Genomic DNA, 20,832 nt, shown 5'->3' on the forward strand with positions numbered 1-20,832 from the left:
GCGAATGTTACAAGGATTTGCCCAGCCATCACGAATTCTGGCCGTATTTTAGTTAATGAGGTGATTTCCTTTGAACGACAACTCCATCTAGTGGCCATAATCCTAGACAGCAATGATAACTTGCCAGAAATTTGTGTCAGCGTTGAATTGTAAGTCTGTTATCTTTTTACTGGCAAGTTGTACACCTGCAGTGCACTTGAAGCACAAGCTCTAGTTTGTAGCAAATGTGCATGACAAGTGTCTAGCAAGAGCAAAGTTGCAGTGGTGAGTCTACAGCAAGAGCTCTGCAAGGCTACAGCATGAAAATTCAGCCACAGTGACCCCTGTGGTGGGATGACTATTGCACAACATAGCTGAACCAGAACTTGCAGCAGACTTGCAGAATGTTTGCAAAGAAAGTTGGTCTAGAGTCATGCATTGCAGACTTGCAAGTCTAGCAATAGCTTAGCAAGTCTTTTTTAAACTTGCAGCACAATTTCTTGCTATCTGGGATGTGGCATTTTCCTGATTGAAGCATTGCAGGAAAAATACTGCACTCTGGTCACTAGATGGAGCTGATGATAATAGAAAATCAACATATTAAATCGGTTGTATACCCAAAAACACATAAAAAACCTGCAAGACAAAGGCATAATGAGCTAGTATGACTAGCATACTAGCTCATTATGAATTACTTACCTTAGATCGAAGCCCCCGCAGCGACCCTTGTTCCTCTCCTCCGCCGCCGCCGCCATGATACCCGGAATGACTTCTGGCTATCGCCGCTCTGTTGCTGTGACTAGCCGGAGCGGTGATGACGTCACTACCGTGCATGTGTCTGGAACCGGCACTTTCCGGCACTTTCACATTCAATACCCAGCACGCTCAGTGCGCCTGCGCCATTGTCTATGGCGAGCATGCCCCGTAGACATCGGTGCCCCGATTTTCTGCAATGTAGGTAAAGGAGATATTGCAAGCACCTTAATGTAGGCTTACCTGTAGGTGCAAGTAGTATCAGAGGGTATACAACCGCTTTACGCAAAATACAGTCAAATTCAGGATGGCTGGATAAGTGCTTGTGACATTCATCCAGTGATTTTTTTTTTATAAACATACCTTCTTCTGTTTGGAAATAATTTTATGAGATGGAAAATCATGCTGTACAATAATTGTGACATGAAACGTAAGCTGGCCATGGCTTCATGTTTGTCCAGTTTCTGCTGAATTAGCTACAATTTGACCGGTGGGTGGCCCTGTTGGCACCACTACCAGGTTTGACAAACTTCAAAGCAGGGTGGAAAATTGTTAGCTAAACAGTGACTAAAGTCTATCAGATTAAATCACTGTTTGGTTTTTCAGACAGAGGTGGGTTCTGAGGCTGTCTGAGTTATTTAACTGGCCTAGAAGTCTAAACAGTGTGAATGGAGGAATCTATTTAAGTAAACAGCTACTCATGCATTAAATTAATTGCGGTAAATTCTGCGGCATTTCAGTTAACTTCAAATGTATCTTCCTAAAACAACTTGTGACTGTAAACATGACAGACCAATCTGCTAAAGGAGTCAATTTTCACATATAGCCAAACGAACATGTCTCTATTCTGAAACCTAGCATTATGCTGAGATTTAAAATAAATATAGGATCTCCTTAGCACATGATTAGATGCTTTACTCAATCATAGATACAGTGTGCATCACCAATAGTGAACATTTTTAACCACTTGCCAACCGTATAACTTACATATGTGGTGGCAAGGTGGCTCACCTGAACAGGATCACGTACCTAGAACGTGATCCTGCACTTCCGGGTCTGGGGAGTGGCATGTGGCCCGCTTCTGCTTATACACAGCATGAGCTCAATGTCCACCAGCTCCTGCCAATCATTCAGCAAAGAGCCAGAACAGAAATCTGCCTATGTAAACAAGGCAGATTGCCGTTCTATCAGTAGGGAAGGCATTGAACCTGTGTGCAAAGCAGGAACATGAATCAATGCCTTCCCCTAGTAAAAGCACCTCCCACACAGTGCACAAACACGGGCTAGGCACACAGTTAACCCTTTGATTTCCCCTGATGTTAAGCCCTTCCCAGCCAGTATCATTAGTACAGTGATAGTGCATATTTTTAGCACTAATCACAGTATTGGTGTCAGTGGTCCCCAAAAAGTGTAAAAAGTGTCAGTTAGTGTCTAATTTGTCTGACACAATATCACAGTCCTGCTATATGTCGCTGATCACCACCATTTCTAGTAAAAGGAAAATAATTAAATAAAAATTCCATAATTATATATCCCCTAGATATAACTTTTGGGCAAACCAATCAATATACACTTATTGCGATTTTTTACCAAAAAGCTGTAGCAGAATACATATTGGCCTAAATTGATGAAGAAATTCGATTTTTTTCATTTTTTTTTATTGGATATGCTTTATCGATCTTTTTTTGGTAAAAAGGGCAGAAAAAAAAACAGAGGTGATCAAATACCACCAAAAGAAAGCTCTATTTGTGGGGAAAGAGGACACAGCATTGCATGACCACGCAGTGTCGTATTGCAAAAAATGGCACGGTCATGAAGGGGGGTAAATCTTCTGGAGGTCAAGTGGTTTTTCATTTTTCTAGTCTAATAACTATTCAAAGTGTTATTATAGATAGAAGTAGAAACCAATATTGTATACATTTATCATTATAATTTATATTTTTAAATCCTCAGGGGTCTATTCAGTAATTGCCAGCCTTGAGCCAAGAGGTGAAGCAACAAGCACAGCTGAGCTGTATCTGACTACCAAAGGTATGTGTTTGTTATATAACAAAAAAATAATCATCACCATCACAATATTAATAGAAATAACCCTGTGATAAAAGTGACAAATATTTTCTGAAATGATACAGATCATTTTTTATTATTTTACTCAGAAGATGTTGAAAAAAAATCATAATGCAGTCTGCACAAATATAGAATGTTAAGAAAGTTACATTATTTGCTTCTTGGTTGAAATATAAACATTCAAAGCAAAGCAAATGGATGCCACACTGCCATGATGTTCTTTTTTAATCTATGGAAATTCAAGACACTAATTAACAGAAATGAACTGGAACGGAATCATTTGTTTATGTTATTTCTAGAATACTGTATATATACCGTATTTATCGGCATATAACATGCACTTTCATTTTAAGAGGGAATTTTCAGGAAAGAAACTTACATTTTAAATAAAGGACTTTGAAGCAAAATAAGGGTCAGTGCCCATCAATGCAGCTTGATCAATGCCCATCTGCAGCCTTTAAAAATGCCCATCAATGCAGCTTGATTTATGCCCATCTGCAGCCTCCCCATTGCCACGAATGCAGCCTGGTCAATGTCCATCTCAGGGAGGGGGGTGGGATGAGCGCCGTCAGATTACATACAGCGAGAATCTCCTGTTTACTTGGCTGCCTCTTTAATTCAAAGTCCTGCCTCCTGGACTGGCATCTATGATAGACAGAACACTGGTCCAATGCCCGCCCAGGAGACAGGACTTTGAATTAAAGAGGCCGCCAAGTAAACAGGAGATTCTCGCTGCATGTAATCTGACGGCACTCATCTCGCCCCCCTCCCTGAGATGGGCATTGATCAGGCTGCATTCATGGCAATGGGAAGGATGCAGATGGGCATTAATCAAGCTGCACTGATGGGCAATTTTGAGGCTGCAGATGGGCATTGATTCCTATTACAGAGGCCGCTGAGTAAACAGGAGATTCTCACTGTATGTAATCTGACGGCGCTCGTCCCACCCGCCTCCCCGTTCTCTCAGAGGCAGCCCAAATTGCAGTATCGGCGTATAACACGCACACACTATTTGCAACCGATTCACGGTGAAAAAGGTGTAAGGTGAAAAAGTGAGTGTTATACGCCAATAAATACAGTATTTATTTTTATAAAATATTTTCATTATGGGAACCTATGCTTACCTCAATTATGCTGTGCTTTTTTCAGAGATGAAGTTGGAGCTCCGACCACCAGGTAGGATAAAAGATTTGTTTTTAATATGTTTTAATAATCATTATAAACAATGTGAAACTAAATTACATTGCTGGACAAGAGTTCACCATTTTTATTAGTATGGAAGAAAAAATATTGGTTGGATGTTGCTGATTACCCATCTTTTATGCTGTCTTCTACGCTTGAAAAGGCAGCTATGCAGATACTGGAATGCTTCAAACTGGTAGATTATTTTTCAGTTCAAAGAAGCAGCTGATCAGTTTCCAGGAAGGGCTACACCTACAGTACATAGTGGTTTCCCAAGGCAAGCAAGCAGGTTCTCAGCATTCAGCAGCTTTAACACTGTTTTTATCACAGAAAGTGATAACAACATAAATTCTTCCCTACCAGAAGATATTGCAAAGAAGGGGTTATCTGTGTCTAACTTACATAGTGCCACATCCAATGAAAGTCAAAGAGGAAAAAGGAGAACTAGAACCCCTAGCTGGACTTTTAAGGCACTTGTGGTGAACAAATAGTATGTAAGAGAAAGCATGTATTTATATGATATTTATTAGATATATTTATTAGATATAAATATCATATAAAAAATTCTTTCTCTTACATACTATTTGTTCACCACAAGTGCCTTAAAAGTCCAGCTAGGGGTTCTAGTTCTCCTTTTTCCTCTACCAGAAGATATTGATGTATAAAAGCTCAGAACAAATTTAGTGTCAGTATGCATCCAGTAACTTGACAATAAATCTAGATTTTTTGAGATGAACAGCAAGGGAGCATGCCCAGCTCCACACTTCTAGCTATGAAAGGAAAGTGTAGATTAATGTTGTTTCACAACAGGATATCATGTTGTGAAACAGTTGTGTGCACATTGGTTAAGCATACACTATATTGCCAAAAGTATTGGGACACCTGCCTTTACACGCACATGAACTTTAATGACATTCTAATCTTAGTCCGTAGGGTTCAATATTGAGTTGGTCCACCCTTTGAGGCTATAACAGCTTCAACTCTGGGAAGGCTGCCCACAAGGTTTAGGAGTGTGTCTATGGGAATGTTTAACCATTCTTCCAGAAGCGCATTTGTAACGTCAGGCACTGATTTTGGACGAGAAGGCCTGGCTCACAGTCTCTGCTCTAATTCATCCCAAAGGTGTCCCAATACTTTTGGCACTATAATTTATATTAAGGTGGATGAATGAAGATTTGAATAATTGTTTAAAATTCCCTTTCAGATGTTCCAGATACCAGGGTACCATATATACCTGTTGCAGTTGAAGAAGAATTCATCACAGAAGGTAAGTCAGAATACATGTTTTATACCCGTGGTACTAAGATGTGAGCAGCTTCTCAACATATGTGTGCAGTTACCCATTTTTAGGAGTGTACATATAACAAAATATTAAACCATTATCCTTATTTTAATTTACAGTCCACTCATTGTTACTGCCAATTTGATTTTACAAATTCTAGAAAGATATGTAAAGAATTGATGCATTTCATGTAATAAACTGGTGTTTATTTGTTTATTCTAAGAATTCATAATTCTTCCTCGTGTACCAGAAGTGAAGAAGGCAAAGAGAGGTATTAAAAATAGGGAGCTGTAGTTAAATAAGTAGTCAACTTTATTAACTTCCTCATTTTAATGTACAGGCATTTAAGCTTTGCTACTCAGCTTATTATCATCATACTAAATACAAACATTATAACTGAATAAACATAATGTTAGCAGCATAACCTGTTTCAAATACAGTATATAAATAATATTCTGGGAAGAAATAGATAACCTATGAATTAATGCAGCGTTCTTTAAAATTTTTACAACAGATAGTCCTTTTTACAAGGAATATATGGACAAAGAAAATGCTGGAAATGGAGCATCCTACACTGCTGCTGTTACAGCACAGCAATTATAATTCCCAAGCTTGATAGCTGCCACTTCTTCACTATAAGAGGAGAAGCTTGGTTATGGGTCTTTATTAGAGATTCAGTTGCTGCTGTGCACCTACAGTATCTCACAAATGTGAGTACACTCCTCAAATTTTGGAAATATTTTATTATATCTTTTCATGTGACAACACTGAAGAAATGACACTTTGCTACAATGTAAAGTCGTGAGTGTACAGCTTGTATAAAAGAGTAATTTACACTGTTATACAAGCTGTACACTCACTACTTTACATTGTAACGAAGTGTAAGTTCTTCAGTGTTGTCACATGAAAAGGTATAATAAAATATTTACAAAATTGTGAGGGGTGTACTCACTTTTGTAGGAACACATATACAGTAGTATATGTGTTCCCACATATACTCAGACTGTAATAAATAATAATAAATGGTAAAGCATTACCCCTCTGTTATATCGTGCTTCATAAATACATAACAAATAGATCAATAGCCTAGAATTATTACCCAAAATAGAATAATAATGCCCTGTAGCAAAAAAAAAAAAAATATTAATAGGTAGTGTGAACCGTGATTATAAAAACTACCAAGTAAAAAAAAAACATGACAACAGGTGAATGCAAACCATCAAATGTTACAGCACCGCTTAGTGATAACACTCCATATGATGAAGTTCAAAATATAAAACAGTGACCAAAGTTCATATAATAAGCAAAATCAAGTGTTTTGTCACAAATCACCATCACATTCACCTTCCAAACTATGCGCACACCTCAAGAACAGACCTTCCATAGGTCACCCCTTTAAGGGGTGTATAGTCCAGATGCTGGTTGCTAGGATCCTAATCCAGGTACACTCATTCCAGTGTGCAGTAATCCATATGTAAGTCGCTCATAAAAATCTGAGAACTAACATAGTGTTAAGTTGCTTAAAAAACAATACTTTTATAAAAGCTTTAAAATGCAAACTCACATTTTAGGGTGCACGTAGGCATTACACTCCACACAATTGGGGCCGCTCAAACGCCACTTGGATTTTGCAGTAACTCGGCTCTAAGTAGATAAAGAAAAGTCACTGATGAGTTTCGTGACTCTTAACGTAACCTCCTCAAAGAGTACTCTCCTTGAAAAAGTTATATGACGAGTGATGAAACTCGTCGGGGTGGGGCTTAGTGATGTCATCACACATGAGCTGGAAGTTTTTGCTATCTCTTTAGAGCTGAGTTACTGCAACATTCAAGTGATATTGAATTGGCCCACACACCCCAATTGTGTCAAGTGTAATGCCTAGGTGCACTAGAGGAAGTGCGCCCTAAAATGTGAGTTTGTATTTTAAAGCTTTTATTAAAGTATTGCTTTTTAAGTGATTCAGCACTAGTTATCAATTTTTTACGAGCACCTTACATATGGATTACTGCACACTGGAACAAGTGTACCTGACTTAGCAACAACCTGCTGAACTATATACCCCTTAAAGGGGAAGGCTTACAGATACTTGTGGAAGATCTGTACTTAAAGGTGAGCGCATAGTTTGGAAGGTGAAGGGGTACACAGGGGAGGTTATTTACTAAAGGCAAATCCACTTTGCACTACAAGTGCAAACTATAAGTGCAGTGCAGTCGCTGTAGAGCCGAGGGGGACATGACAAAACACTTGACTCACAGAAGAATTTGCTTATTATATGAACTTTGGGCACCGTTTTATATTTTGAACTTGACCACATGGAGTGTTATCACTAAGCTAAGGCTTTGTATTATTTATTGTGTTTGCATTTACCTACTGTCATGATTTTTTTCACTTGGTATTTTTTATGATTAAGGTTCACACTACTTATTTATATATATATATATATATATATATATATATATATATATATATATATATATATATATATATTATATGTGTGTGTGTGTGTGTTTTTGCCACTGGGGCATTATTATTATATATTGGTTATTAATTCTAGGCTTTTGGTCTATTTGTTATGTATTAGTGAAGCACGGTATAACAGAGGGGTACCATTTATTATGAATGCTTTAACTTTCATGCCTTCTTGCTAGTTCTCACTAATTAACCATTGTAGATATTTCTGTTCTAAACATGCTTTGTATTTCATTATCATCAGAGCACAGGCAAAGCACCTGTGTCATCAAAACCATGATCACATATTACTGAATGCCTAACTGTTGTTTTCTTTCATTGTCCTTTGCGAGATAATGTTTTACAACCCATTTACATTCAAAATTTCTTCAGTGCCCAAGCCTGGTGTGAAGGTTCCCAGAGACGTAACAGATATTGGAGGGGAGGTTCCACCAGCTAAAAGTGAGTTATTTATAATGCACAGTAAATAACCTACTGTGCTATCTGTTTGTGTGTTCAATTTTCCTTATTATTTAAATTATTTGATAATAGTCAGTGACATGCAAGCAACATCTTGATATTACGGGAAGTTCTCTTACAACAAATAATAGTGGACACATCAAGCTATTATACTGTGCTACCGTTGCTCTTCAGTCTTCACATCTGTGTTCTAAAGGCTTATTTATTCTTTGTTTAGTATTCTTCATTATATGTTAGCGTCATAATCCTGTGCAAAATATGAATCTTATTGTGTTATATGTCCTACATCTTAGTGTTTTTGTCCACTAAAGTCCATTGTTAAAGTGATCCCATAGAACCCTGAGTATGAACACACATTAGGAGACTAGCAAAATACTTTTATTTTATGTATGCGCTACATCGCTTACTTCTCTTCTTAAAGTTGCTCTAGTGGGCAAGAAACAAAAAGTCCCAGCTCCACCTGCTCCTACAGTTCCTGCACCCCCTGCTAAAGGTAAATGTTTAGGCACGTGAATACAAATACATTGTTGCCCACCATCCAAGGCTTTGCTTGATTTATGATTCATGTAAGAAGAAAATAGGGTGGTTACATAACACACTATCATTTTTGCTTTGAAGAGTATCATGTTCTGCACATTAATCAATATTGACCTTGCTTGTCTAGTATGTATAGTCTGTAGACTGTGTTTTTGTAAGTTTTTTTGTTGTTCTTATTGCTGCTTTTTTGTATGTATTTGTGTTCATGATTGTGTTCTCGGTCTGCCTTCTTACATCATCATATGTGATGGTACTTACTTATGTGAAGGAATTCATCTTTTTTTCTTTTTATGTGCATGATTATATTTAAAATGGTTCTAATAGATTCTAATGTCACGTTATTGTCCTGTCTTTCTTCTAACTATACGTTATGTCATGTTATTTTGTCAATTAAGTCAACTCCTTTCTTTCTTCATCTATTCTTTCCTCTCTCAGTTACCTTATTCCTTATTTCCTTCCTTCCTTCTTTCCTTCCTTCCTTTTTTCTTCCCTCCCTCCCTTCCTTCCTTCCTTCCTTCCTTCCTTCCTTCCTTCCTTCCTTCCTCCCTCCCTCCCTTCCTTCCTTCCTTCCTTCATTCCTTCCTTCCTTCCTTCCATCCTTCTGTCTTTCCTTCCCCATATTTCTCTTTCCCATTTGCCTTCCTGCCTGACACCCATCTGTCTATAGCTTGTCTTGTGTTGTATTTGTTAAGTTCAGCAATTAATATTTCTTTTTTGTTGTCTTATCCCATTTTGGGGTGGCTTCTTAAAACATAATGGCTTCTTAAACATGGGAATAATTTCTTACCACACATGGATCTTGTTCATAGCTTTACATCATAAATCCAAACTAAAGTGCATTTATTTAACATAAATAAATGTTTTTTAAAGTTCCTGCAAAACCCAGAAAAGAGGATGAGGTTAAAGTAATTACCATAGCCAAAAAGAGAGAAGAAATTTACCAGAAGGTTCGTGAAGCAGAACCATCTTATGAAGCAGAAGAATATGCTGAAGAGGAGGAAGCTTATGAGGAGTATGGCCAGAAGGAAGAGGTTTATGAGAGACATGTCTATGAAAAAGAAAAGGAGTATTATGAAGAACAAGTCTATGAAAGAAAGAAAGAATATTATGAGGAACAAGTTTATGGTGGAGAAGAGCAGTACTACAAAGAAGGTACCATATATCTTGGCTCCTTGGTATATGTTTGGTGTTGCGTTTGTGTCTGACTTACTTTTCTGCTTCACATATTTTTTAAACAGTACAATCCTCACGTCCCATAATTTTACCTAAAAGTTTGTACATGTTTTACTTTTGCCCTTTAAGACAACTTAAAGAGTGTTACACTATCTTATAGCAGTAACGTGAAGCAGTGTAATGTGAATATGTAGCTTGTGTGAGGATGTATTCTTGTTTTTCTTGTTACATATCCAGTCATGAAACGCTTCCAAATTAGGTGACATATGTGGACCAGCTGTGGGTAAAACTATATTTACCTTCGTAGCACTGCTATTTAAATACAGTACCTCCTCTCCTTTCCTTGCTGCTCAATCTATTCCCCGCCTATCTGGGTGTCAGATGATTCACCACTGAAGTCTGCAGGGACGACAGATAATTTTCACAGGAGGGTACAGCAGCAATATGGGCAGAAGATCACAGCCCCACAGCTCCTAAATTTTAATTTTACCTCTTGCCATCCACTGCAAACAAAATTATTCAATTTTGGAAGTATCTTTAAAAACAGAATTTTATTTTTATTATTTTTAAACCTGGACCTGGTTGACATTTAATTTTTTCCCTAAGTAATTGAAGAAGATATTCCAGAAAGGAGGATCTCTGAAGCTGAATATAAGAAGCCTGGCGTTCCTGCAGGTAATTATATTTTACTTTTGAACTTTTGTAAAATGTAATCATGTTTAGAAGCTTTACAAGACTAACACATAAACAAAAAAACAAAAAACTTCATATGCTTGCAAGTAAAAAAGGAATGGCTTTAGCTGAATTAGAGGCATATGATATAAAAGCAAAGTAAAATGATTTTTAATGGTTTCACAGTACCAAGGAAACCTATTGAGGAGCAGTTTGAAAGACGGGTTGTCACCAGAGAAGAGGAAGCAGGCAGAAGGAGACAAGGTTCCCTCTTTGCTCCTAAATACTAGAAAAAAATATTGTCCCCAATAGACATAGGAGTTTAAATAACTAACATTAATTGTAGTTTTGATAATTATACTATATTACTATATTCTAGGCATTAAAACTGTATAAAGGGATGTATTATTATTTTTATTTTTTTGCTTTTCTTATTGAGTTGATTTGAATTGGTAACTTCTAGGTTCATATTTAATTAGAATATATATCAACCACACTAAAAATGTGTTCAAATGTAGTGACTAATCCTTAAACACATCCTAAAGTCAGTAAAGAAGGAGTGGAAAGTAGGATATGAAGGCTGTGTTCCAAATATAGAAAGTGAAGAACAAATGTGACAGCTGCTTTTTTACACTTGCATTATGCTTGTGTTATTCCTTCCACTGTCATTATACGTATGATTATACTGTCTCACTGTTACTTACTGTAATTGTAACTTCTTTATAGTGCCTGTACCAGTGCATGAGGAAATTGAAGAAAGAAGGGGTGAGTACATAACATAATCTATACATATATCTAAATACTTTAATCATGACAGAGCAAATCCCTACTAAGCAGACCCTACCTGGTTTTCTAAATGTATATATTAATTGTGTTGCACTTAAAAAAAAAGTTTAAAAAACAAAGATAGCACAAATAATCGCTATAAACTATTTTAAAGTACAAGCTCGGCAGTGGGCAAAGGCAGAGATGAGGTTTCCCTTGCTTATTCAAAGAAAACAGCAGATATCTATGAAAGGTATGAAGGTGGTTCTAGGTATTGCAATCATCAGCAATAAATAACATCATAATATGATGTGGCAATACCCACAAAACCTCATGCTCTAACTGGCTATGAGGTTTTTTCATTTTCTGCCTAATTAACCTATCATCTAACATTTTTAAACTCCAGCACAACATAACTTTATTTATAATCATGTTTAGAGAAGAGTTTTCATCTTACCCAAAGCCTTTACATTTTACAAACTTATCCCAGATTGGAGCTTGACATTACATTACCAAAATAAAGTGTGCCATCTTGGGTCTTCTTATATGCTAACACTGTTCAATTAAATAAACTTTGTATATGTATATGTTTAATCGGCAAATATAATTATAAATTAATACTTGTCCATCTGGTCATATTCAGTGCCAGACAAAAGGGCAACAGGAGAGTTCTATTATGAACGCCAAGTAGAGGAGGCTGCAGTAGTAACAGGTATGTACTCTTTAGCTGCTTCAATAGGAAAACAGTTATTGTTACAGTTGTAATACTGTATGTCCATTACATGTATTTAAAAATATAATAATAATAAAATATAATAATATTGGATCAAAAGTGATTGAATGGGAGTTTTTAAAATTGTCTTTAGTGTTTGGACATTGGGCCATTTGTTACAATTTTACTAACTGCTTGAGGAAAAACAATTTAATATGGCTATGAGTACCTGTTTACTTTTTTCTATTTTGTAGTATTTTGAGTGTATGTTTATGAGGATTGGAAAGGTTTAGTACTTTGGATTGTAGACCTATATTTGAGTGTTTATAGCTTCAATTTAAGCAACTTTTAAATAACAATAGTACTGGAATATTTTATGTTTGATAACTCTTCTTATCTGTTTTCATACACTAAATGTAGCTTGATAATACATTAATAATGTCGTATGTGTGTGCTTTTAATTGCATAAAGAATATTTTGCTTAATAAAATAAATCTTATAAATTCTGTAGCATCTACAGTCCATGAGAAGATGGTTGTAGAGGAGAGACGAGCGGTGTCCATCTCCCGCGCTGAAGAGATCTCTGAAGGTATTGTGAAATTTGCTTTGGCATTACTTTAACATAAATTGCCTTTGCTTCCTATGTGTGCTGCTTCAAAATATAACATAGGGTCCAAAGAATATTGTGTTTAGTGTGTCAATGTCTTTAAAGTTCCAAAGGTTCCAAAAAGAGCCCCTCCTGAAGAGAAAGTACCAACAGCAGTTCCTAAAGCTGTTCCAACACCAAAAGTATATGACATGCATGAAGTCTATATACATCATTGCTTTATATACATAACTTTACCTTATGCTTTTTTAGTCCTTTTGTACACTCACCTATTTGTCTGTGCAGTCATGTTAAAAGTCTTCTTCTTAGTCTTCAACATTTTAAGATACATGATACTAAATGTTTAAAATGTTATTTTAAAGCTGTTCCTGGTCAAAAAGTACCAATACCTGTTCTTAGAAAAGAGGAAGCTCCACCAGCTAGAGGTATATGTGTGTTCTGTATTATCAAAGCACCTACGCTACCCTGCATATTCACTACCTTGTGCTTCCCTGTGTTTGTCTACAGTCTTTCTGTTATTAAAGATACTTTTTGGTAAATCTTACTACTAGACTTTGTCTTTTACCCCTTTCAACAATTCAGTCCTCTTAACTAAAAGTTTATGGTCTATGTTTTGTTCTATTTACACTTCATGTGACGACTTTTGCTTCCAAATACCCTCTCTAATCTCTGTTTCAGTTTGTTATGTGTTTACATTTTGCTTTCATAACTTTCAAGCAGTACTTATGTTTGTTTTGTGGGATCAACTTGCTTTTTAACAACCACACTTGCTGCTAAGTGATTTTGCATGAAGGATCTAGAAAGTGGCATTTATAGACATAATATATTTATAGTTCCTGAAGCTCCCAAGAAAGTGCCTCCAGAGGAAAGAGTGCCTGTATCTGTTCCCAAAAAGGAAGCAGTTCCACCTGCCAAAGGTTATAACAGTGTTACATTGTTGTGTCTTATGTTTAAGCCTGAGGCCTGTACACACATACCGTTTTCCTCTACAAAATCCATCAAGAAAAATGCTGGCAGAGCTTTTTTGCGAGGGAAAACGGTCGTGTGTATGTTTTTCATCGAGAAAACTGTTGTTTTCTCGACTCGTCGGGGAGTCTCAATTTCCGCGTCGTGTTTCTCATCAGGCTGGTTTACAACGAGAATTAAGTATGAGACAGGAGTGCTCCTTCAGTAAAAAGTATCGTTCGTAATGGAGATAGCACATTCATCACACTGTACAGACTGAAAAGCGCAAAATCGTCTCTCACTAACTTTTACTTAACACGCAGTAACATGAGATTAATAAAGGCAGCCCCAAGGGTGGCGCCAGTGGAATCAAACGTCCCCTTTATAGTGCCGTCGTACGTGTTGTACGTCACCGCATATGAGAACAACGAGAATTTGTCTTGACAGTGTGTACGCAAAGAAAGCTTGACAAGATTCTTGACAAGCCCGACAAGAAATTAGTTGTTTCATTTACAACGAGATTCTCGGTCGTGTGTACGAGGCCTGAGTGGTAAAAGTCTAATTTTATTTAGATTTAAAATATAGAACACAGTGTAATGTAAAAAAAATGTATTTAGTGCCTGAGGCTCCAAAATGGGTTGTGGAGGAAGAAATTCCATTTGCTCCCAAAAAGAAGCAATTGCCAGCTGCAGAAGGTACCTTTGCACCTCTGAGCATGTGACTTGCATTGTTGTCACTGATATTCAATTTTAATGCCAGCTTTATGTTTCTTTGTAAGTTGTGGTATTTTCTTAACTGCAAAGATCTTAAAAACCTATACCTCTATATGTGTGTCATGTCCATTTATGTGTAGAAATGCTAGTGATATACATGACTAGTGTTGTAAAAAATATATCTTTAACATACCAGAAATTCCAAAGAGACCTTTCATAGAAGAAAAGGTACCTGAGGCTGTCCCTAAAAGGGTTGCACCACCAGGCAGAGGTATAGCATAGCTGCAGCGCTGATCCTCTTTGTTTTCCGTGCTTATGCTATAGAGAAAGCTTTTATCAGTGAATTGCCATATTTTGTCTTTGTGTTTATGTCCAGTACTTCAATGTTTTCTGTACTCTTAAGTATCATGTTTTATGTTTTATAAAAATAGTTTTTTTTTCTTGTAAAAAATTACTTACAAGAAAAGAACAGCAAAATGCACATATTTTATGTTGTTCAAAAACAGCATACATGTAGCATGTTAACATACATTTCAAATAATGAAGAAATGGCAGTTCTTACAAACTTATCACAGTATATCTTTGGTTATTTTTCTTTGCTTGATTAAATATTGCTTTTTATATCTTATTTCTCAGTGCATTTGGCTTTTAACTTGGCATTTACCGCTGGCTAATTATTTCAGTCTTCTTAGACATGCAATAGATAAAATAGAAAGAAACATAAATCAATAAACATGTATTTTTTAAAGTGCCAGAAGCACCCAGGAAACCAGGTGAACCGGCAGCACCCAAAATTGCAGAAGCTGAGATCCCAAAAGGTATAATGCTTATGCTTTACATAATACATTATATACATTACGACATTATCGGGACTACAGTGCCTTGAAAAAGTATTCATACCCATTGGAATTTTCCACATTTTGTCATGATACAATCAAAAACGTAACTTTATTTTATTGGGATTTTATGTGATAGACCAACACAAAGTGACACATAATTGTGAAGTGGATGGAAAATTATAAATGGTTTTCCACATTTTACAAATAAACATGTGAAAAGTGTGGCGTGCATATGTGTTCAGCCCCCCTGAGTCAATTCTTGGTAGAACCACCTTTCTCTACAAATACAGCTGCAAGTCTTTTTGGGGATGACTCCACCAGCTTTGCTGGTGGAGAGCGAAATGTTTGCACATTCTTCTTTGGAAAATAGCTCAAGCTCTGTCAGATTGGATGGAGAGCATCTGTGAACAACAATTTTTGTCAAGTCTTGCCACAGAATATCAATTGGATTTAGGTCTGGAGTTTGACTGAACCATTCTAACACATGAATATGATTTGATCTAAATCATTCCCTTGTAGCTCTGGCTGTATGTTTAGGGTCTCATCTGACCAGAGTACCTTATTCCACATGTTTGCTGTGTCCCCCACATGGCTTCTCTTAAACTGCAAACAGGACTTCTCATGGCTTTCTTTCAACAATGGCTTTCTTCTTGTCATTCTTCCATAAAGACCAGATTTGTGGAGTGCGTAAATAATAGTTGTTTTGTGGACAGATTCTCCCACCTGAGCTGTGGATCTCTGCAGCTCCCCCAGAGTTACCATGGGCCTCTTGGCTGCTTCTCTGATTAATGCTCTCCTTCCCCGGCCTGTCAGGTTAGGGGGATGGCCAGGTATTGGTAGGTTTGTAGGTGTACCATACTCTTTCCATTTTCTGATGATGGATTGAACAGTGCTCCGTGAGATGTTCAAAGCTTGGGATTATTTTTTATAACCTAACCCTGCTTTAAACTTCTCCACAACTTTATCCCTGACTTGTCTGGTGTGTTCCTTGGCCTTCATGATGCTTTTTGTTCACTAAGGTTCTCTAAAAAACCTCTGAGGGCTTCACAGAACAGCTGTATTTATACTGAAATTAAATTACAAACTGGTGGACTCTATTTACTAATTAGTTGACTTCTGAAGTTAATTGGTTCCACTAAATGTTGTTAGGGGTATCAGAGTAAAGGGGGCTAAATACAAATGCATGCCACACTTTTCACTAAATTAAAAAACAATTTATCATTTTCCTTCCACTTCACAATGATGTGCCACTTTGTGTTGGTCTGTCACATAAAATCCCAATAAAATACATTTACGTTTTTGGTTGTAACATGACAAAATGTGGAAAATTTCAAGGGGTGTGAATACTTTTTCAAGGCACTGTATGTGTATCCCTTACAATTTTTCAGAATTTTGTTGATCTACAAACAGTTGATTTTAAAATGATGAGGTTATGGCCAAAAAAATAATTTTCGGCAAGACAATGCCATATTAGAGCAGAACTTTAAGTTATTCTTATTTTATTTATTTAAAATCAAATAAAGCATTGAGACTAGGAATAAACAGAATAATTTTTGCTCAATACATTTTTAATCAAACTTTCAAATTAAAAACTTTAAATTTCACTCATCCCTAATTAATGCATATATTCCTAATAATTTAACCCAAATTAGAAACCATAGCTATGTTTCCTATGTGCAAAATAGCTAAAGTACATAAATACTATTGTTAATCTTTAAAGTGCCAGATGCACGAAAGAAACCAGTCCCAGAGGAAAAAATTCCAGTTGCTGCGCCCAAAAAGCCAGAGGTTGCTCCTTCAAAAGGTATTTTAGAATATTTATATGTAAATAATTTATTAACTATGTCATATAATATCTTATTTGCACTTCCTGCCTTGCAAAGTCTAACAGCAAAAATAAGCACTTATTTAATGTCTTTATGTCGTTTTTTTTCTTGTAATGTATGTCTGTCTCTCACTTAACTTATATATATATATTTATTGTATTTATTAATTTATATAGTAAATGTTGGTATAACTATTACCAAATGTTGCTTTTGCATGTTTTTATGACTGTCAAATTTTACATACAAGTTGTGCTTAGTGTACAATAATTCAATCTTGTTAGATTTATTTTGCTTTCTTTATTTTAAAGCACTTAATACCTATTTCTAACTAAGTAGATTTTTGAGGGACAAGTGCGGGCAGCAAAGACTGATGTTTAAACTAATAAGTGTTCAATATTGCAAGACTCACTTTTGTAGTCATAAGCCAGAGCTGTAGCTTCATCTTGTCATATGTGTATTCCCATTTTTACGTGGACTGTGCCAGTGGCTCTTAATTTTGTGGTTTTGTGGCTTCTAATTCTGTGTTTGTGCAATGCTACTTCATGTTACATTATTGAAATGTGTTTAAAGTTCCCGAAGCCCCCAGAAGGCCAATACCAGGGGAGAAAATACCCGTCACTGAGCCTAAATGGGAGGAACCTCCTGCTGCAGGTAATTTCTGCTGTATGGATTCATTTTGTTTCTGTGCTCTGCTTAGAGTCAGATTAATTAAATCTCACCTACACTTTATTCAATACAAAAACTGAGCTATGTAATATCTTTAAAGTGCCTGGTGTGCCAAGGAGGGCTGTTCCAAGGGAAGATGTTCCTGTAGTTCAACCGACAGTAGAAGAGGTTCGACCATCTCGAGGTATTAGATATTCTTGGCAGAAGTTTCTTCTTTTGTACCTAATATGTTGTTTCTTAGTTCTGTGTATGTAAGTGTAGTTGCTCTTTACTCTTTTTACCAGTTTGTTTGTAAAGTGACCACATTTTGATTTTGTATTACAAATCGCTAACAACTTTCAAGCAATAAGCTACTCTTGTTGTGTCTTCACTTAGACATCATATTCAGTCTTCAGCTATAGCTCTTTTGCTTCTAAAACTGATTGGTGTTTTTTTTTCGACCATGTAATTCAACTCACTGAAATAAAAATATATTCTTTAAGTGCCTGCCAAACCCGCACCAGAAGAAAAAGTGCCTACATTTGTGCCTAAGAAAGAAGAGGCTGTACCAACTAAAGGTATAAAGATTTCTCTTTTCCATCCACACTCTTATATTAGGTGTCCTAGGCTTAAAGCAGTCTACTTAAGAACCATAGTGGTACAGAGCAATAACAGAAAATGAAGTTGTACAATTGTTGAAAACCTTGTGATTTTAAATTTGCATCATCTGGATTTACTACAGCAGTTCGAAGTGCAAAGTGCAGTAACCCATAGCAATGGATTGGATTTCTACATGCAAAATAACTGAATGACTTTAATACGTTTCTATGGTGTACTGCCAATTGCCTGTGCTGTTTTTCCTTTTAAAAAAATATGTAAATATGGCTGCTAATATAAACATAAAATTAGCTGAATTATTCTTTACATAATAATTGACACAAATAATATTTTTTAAGTGCCTGAAGCACCAAGGAAAATGCCTGTGCCTGTTTCTAAAAAGGAAGAGGCTCCACCAGCTAAAGGTAGTTTGACTGTATTTTAGTATTATTTTTTTCAGAAGTTTAAGACTCTTGGATAGACCAATCTTTTATCTTTGTGGGATAATAGTATGTATCTCAATACTTAAACATTTGATGGGTATATAAATCTACAACCCTATATGTGTTCAAAATTAAATTGTTATATCTATTATAGTTGCTTTCTGACCTGGCTTCTTAATTCTTTTAGCGACCCCCATCACTGGAGTTTGAGGATTTAAAATAAATAAACACAACAGGGCGTTTATGAGAAAGTAATTTCTCTCTTAGACAGTTGTCACCAGAACAAGTCGCAGCATTGGAAGTTTTTCTCTCTATTCCTGTTGTGGTGACAACTCAGAATTTAGTATTTTCTCTCAGTTTCCTCCTGCAAAAGGAACAGTGGTCAGCAGGACAAATAGAGAAGGACATCTAAACAGCAGGAACAGCTATAAAAACTTGACAGGGGTTCCATCCCCTCACCACTCGGTCCAAAGCAAAAAAACAAAAAATTGGCTTAGATACAATTTGACCACTTCAGCCCTGGAGGATTTGGCTGCCAAATGACTGGGCCACTTTTTGCAATTTGGCACTGCGTCGCTTTAACTGACAATTACGCGGTCGTGCAAGAGGCTCCCAAACAAAATTGACAACCTTTTTTTCTCACAAATAGAGTTTTCGTTTTGAGGTGTTTGATCATCTCTGTGGTTTTTATTTTTTGCGCTATGAACAAAAATAGAGTGACAATTTTGAAAAAAAACTATATTTTTAACTTTTTGCTATAATAAATATCCCCCAAAAATATATAAAAAAAATCCTCAGCTTAGGCCGATACGTATTCTTCTACATATTTTTGGTAAAATATTTTTGCGCAAATGTTATATCGCCTACAAAATAGGGGATCGTTTTATGGCATTTATTTTTTTACTAGTAATGGCGGTGATCAGCGATTTTTATCGTGACTGCGACATTATGTCGGACACATCAGACACTCTTGACACTATTTTGGGACGATTGTCATTTATACAGCAAACAGTGCTATAAAAATGCACTAATTACTGTCTTTGCACGGCCATGCCATTCTGCCAACGTATAAGTGCGTGAGCCGGTCGACAAGCAGTTAATACATTTTACATAAAAACTGTAAAATGTAGTGTTTTACTTTATAGCAAGCTGAGAATGTAGGCTGGTCTTAAAACTGTGGTGAAGAAAGTTTTTTTACTAGACTTATTAAGAGGCATAAGATGCCAGTTTTTAATTCAGTCTATCAGGATCTACCAAAGCAGACATACAGTTTTGCTTGATCTGACCCCCGAGTATTTAGAATATATATGCATACATATATGGAAATTGTTATTTCAAGTCATGTTTCCTGTATGTTATGTTTGTGATAAAAGCTTTTCCTTTGTTGCACACTTTGTTCCTGCCCTTTGAGTTGGCAGTTGTTAATTGTTTGTGTCTAATAATGTGCTACTTATATTATACGTGGCACTCATAGCATTCTGTTGCTATTTCAAAGTTCCTCAAGTGCCTAAGAAGGTGATCACTGAGAAAGTACCTATACCTGAAAAAGCACCCGTTCCTATTAAATCAACAGAAGAAGTCACACCACTTAAAGGTATATATTTCTTGCTAACACCGTTCTTAATCTTGAGTTTCAATTTTTTTTCTTTCTTTGGTAGTGTACCCATATATGTTTTGTGTACTGTATGTTTACTGTATCTTTGTATGTTTTATTGTGCTTGTCTCGAAATTTACAATTCTGTTGTGTTACTGTGTCTCAGTTCCTGAACTTGTTAAAAAGCCAAAAATTGCTGGCAAGGTGCCAATGGCTACCCCTCAGAAACCTGAGGCTCCTCCAGCAAGAGGTATTTTAATTTTATTCTTTTTCTGTATATTTTATTTGCTGAAGCTGGTGTATTGCCTGCATTTGGCTTAATTTACTAAAATTATAGAAATCTATTTCCTGTGCTTCAGTTAACACTGTCAAGTGCGTAAAGCCTACAGTTATCATAATATATATTATAGTCTTATTCTGCTAGAGACATTGATCAGGTAAATTGAATAATATATTTTCTAATACAATGCCAAACTTAACTCTCTATGCAGTATGTGCAGCTGTATGTTTATTGTCCTAATGTTTGTCTACTGTGTGTGTGTTGTGTCTGCAATTATCTTATATAAACCTCCT

At 36.2% G+C, this 20,832-nt stretch overlaps 1 protein-coding gene across 1 annotated transcript in view; it reads left to right on the plus strand.

Annotated features, from left to right (window-relative positions):
* The window catches only part of TTN (titin), a 326,833-nt gene that overhangs the window by 145,914 nt on the left and 160,087 nt on the right, over positions 1 to 20,832 (plus strand). The window contains 25 exon segments of the mRNA XM_040358499.1: positions 2,686 to 2,763; positions 3,949 to 3,975; positions 5,186 to 5,248; positions 8,105 to 8,173; positions 8,613 to 8,684; positions 9,599 to 9,880; positions 10,508 to 10,576; positions 10,760 to 10,837; positions 11,300 to 11,338; positions 11,514 to 11,591; positions 11,982 to 12,050; positions 12,562 to 12,639; positions 12,763 to 12,936; positions 13,020 to 13,082; positions 13,491 to 13,574; positions 14,220 to 14,297; positions 14,512 to 14,586; positions 15,065 to 15,133; positions 16,875 to 16,958; positions 17,551 to 17,631; positions 17,747 to 17,830; positions 18,129 to 18,203; positions 18,582 to 18,647; positions 20,161 to 20,259; positions 20,426 to 20,509. Coding sequence (XP_040214433.1) covers positions 2,686 to 2,763; positions 3,949 to 3,975; positions 5,186 to 5,248; positions 8,105 to 8,173; positions 8,613 to 8,684; positions 9,599 to 9,880; positions 10,508 to 10,576; positions 10,760 to 10,837; positions 11,300 to 11,338; positions 11,514 to 11,591; positions 11,982 to 12,050; positions 12,562 to 12,639; positions 12,763 to 12,936; positions 13,020 to 13,082; positions 13,491 to 13,574; positions 14,220 to 14,297; positions 14,512 to 14,586; positions 15,065 to 15,133; positions 16,875 to 16,958; positions 17,551 to 17,631; positions 17,747 to 17,830; positions 18,129 to 18,203; positions 18,582 to 18,647; positions 20,161 to 20,259; positions 20,426 to 20,509 — 2,118 coding nt within the window.

The sequence above is a fragment of the Rana temporaria genome, chromosome 6 (genome assembly GCF_905171775.1).
Source record: "Rana temporaria chromosome 6, aRanTem1.1, whole genome shotgun sequence".
NCBI classification, from domain to species: Eukaryota; Metazoa; Chordata; class Amphibia; order Anura; family Ranidae; genus Rana; species Rana temporaria.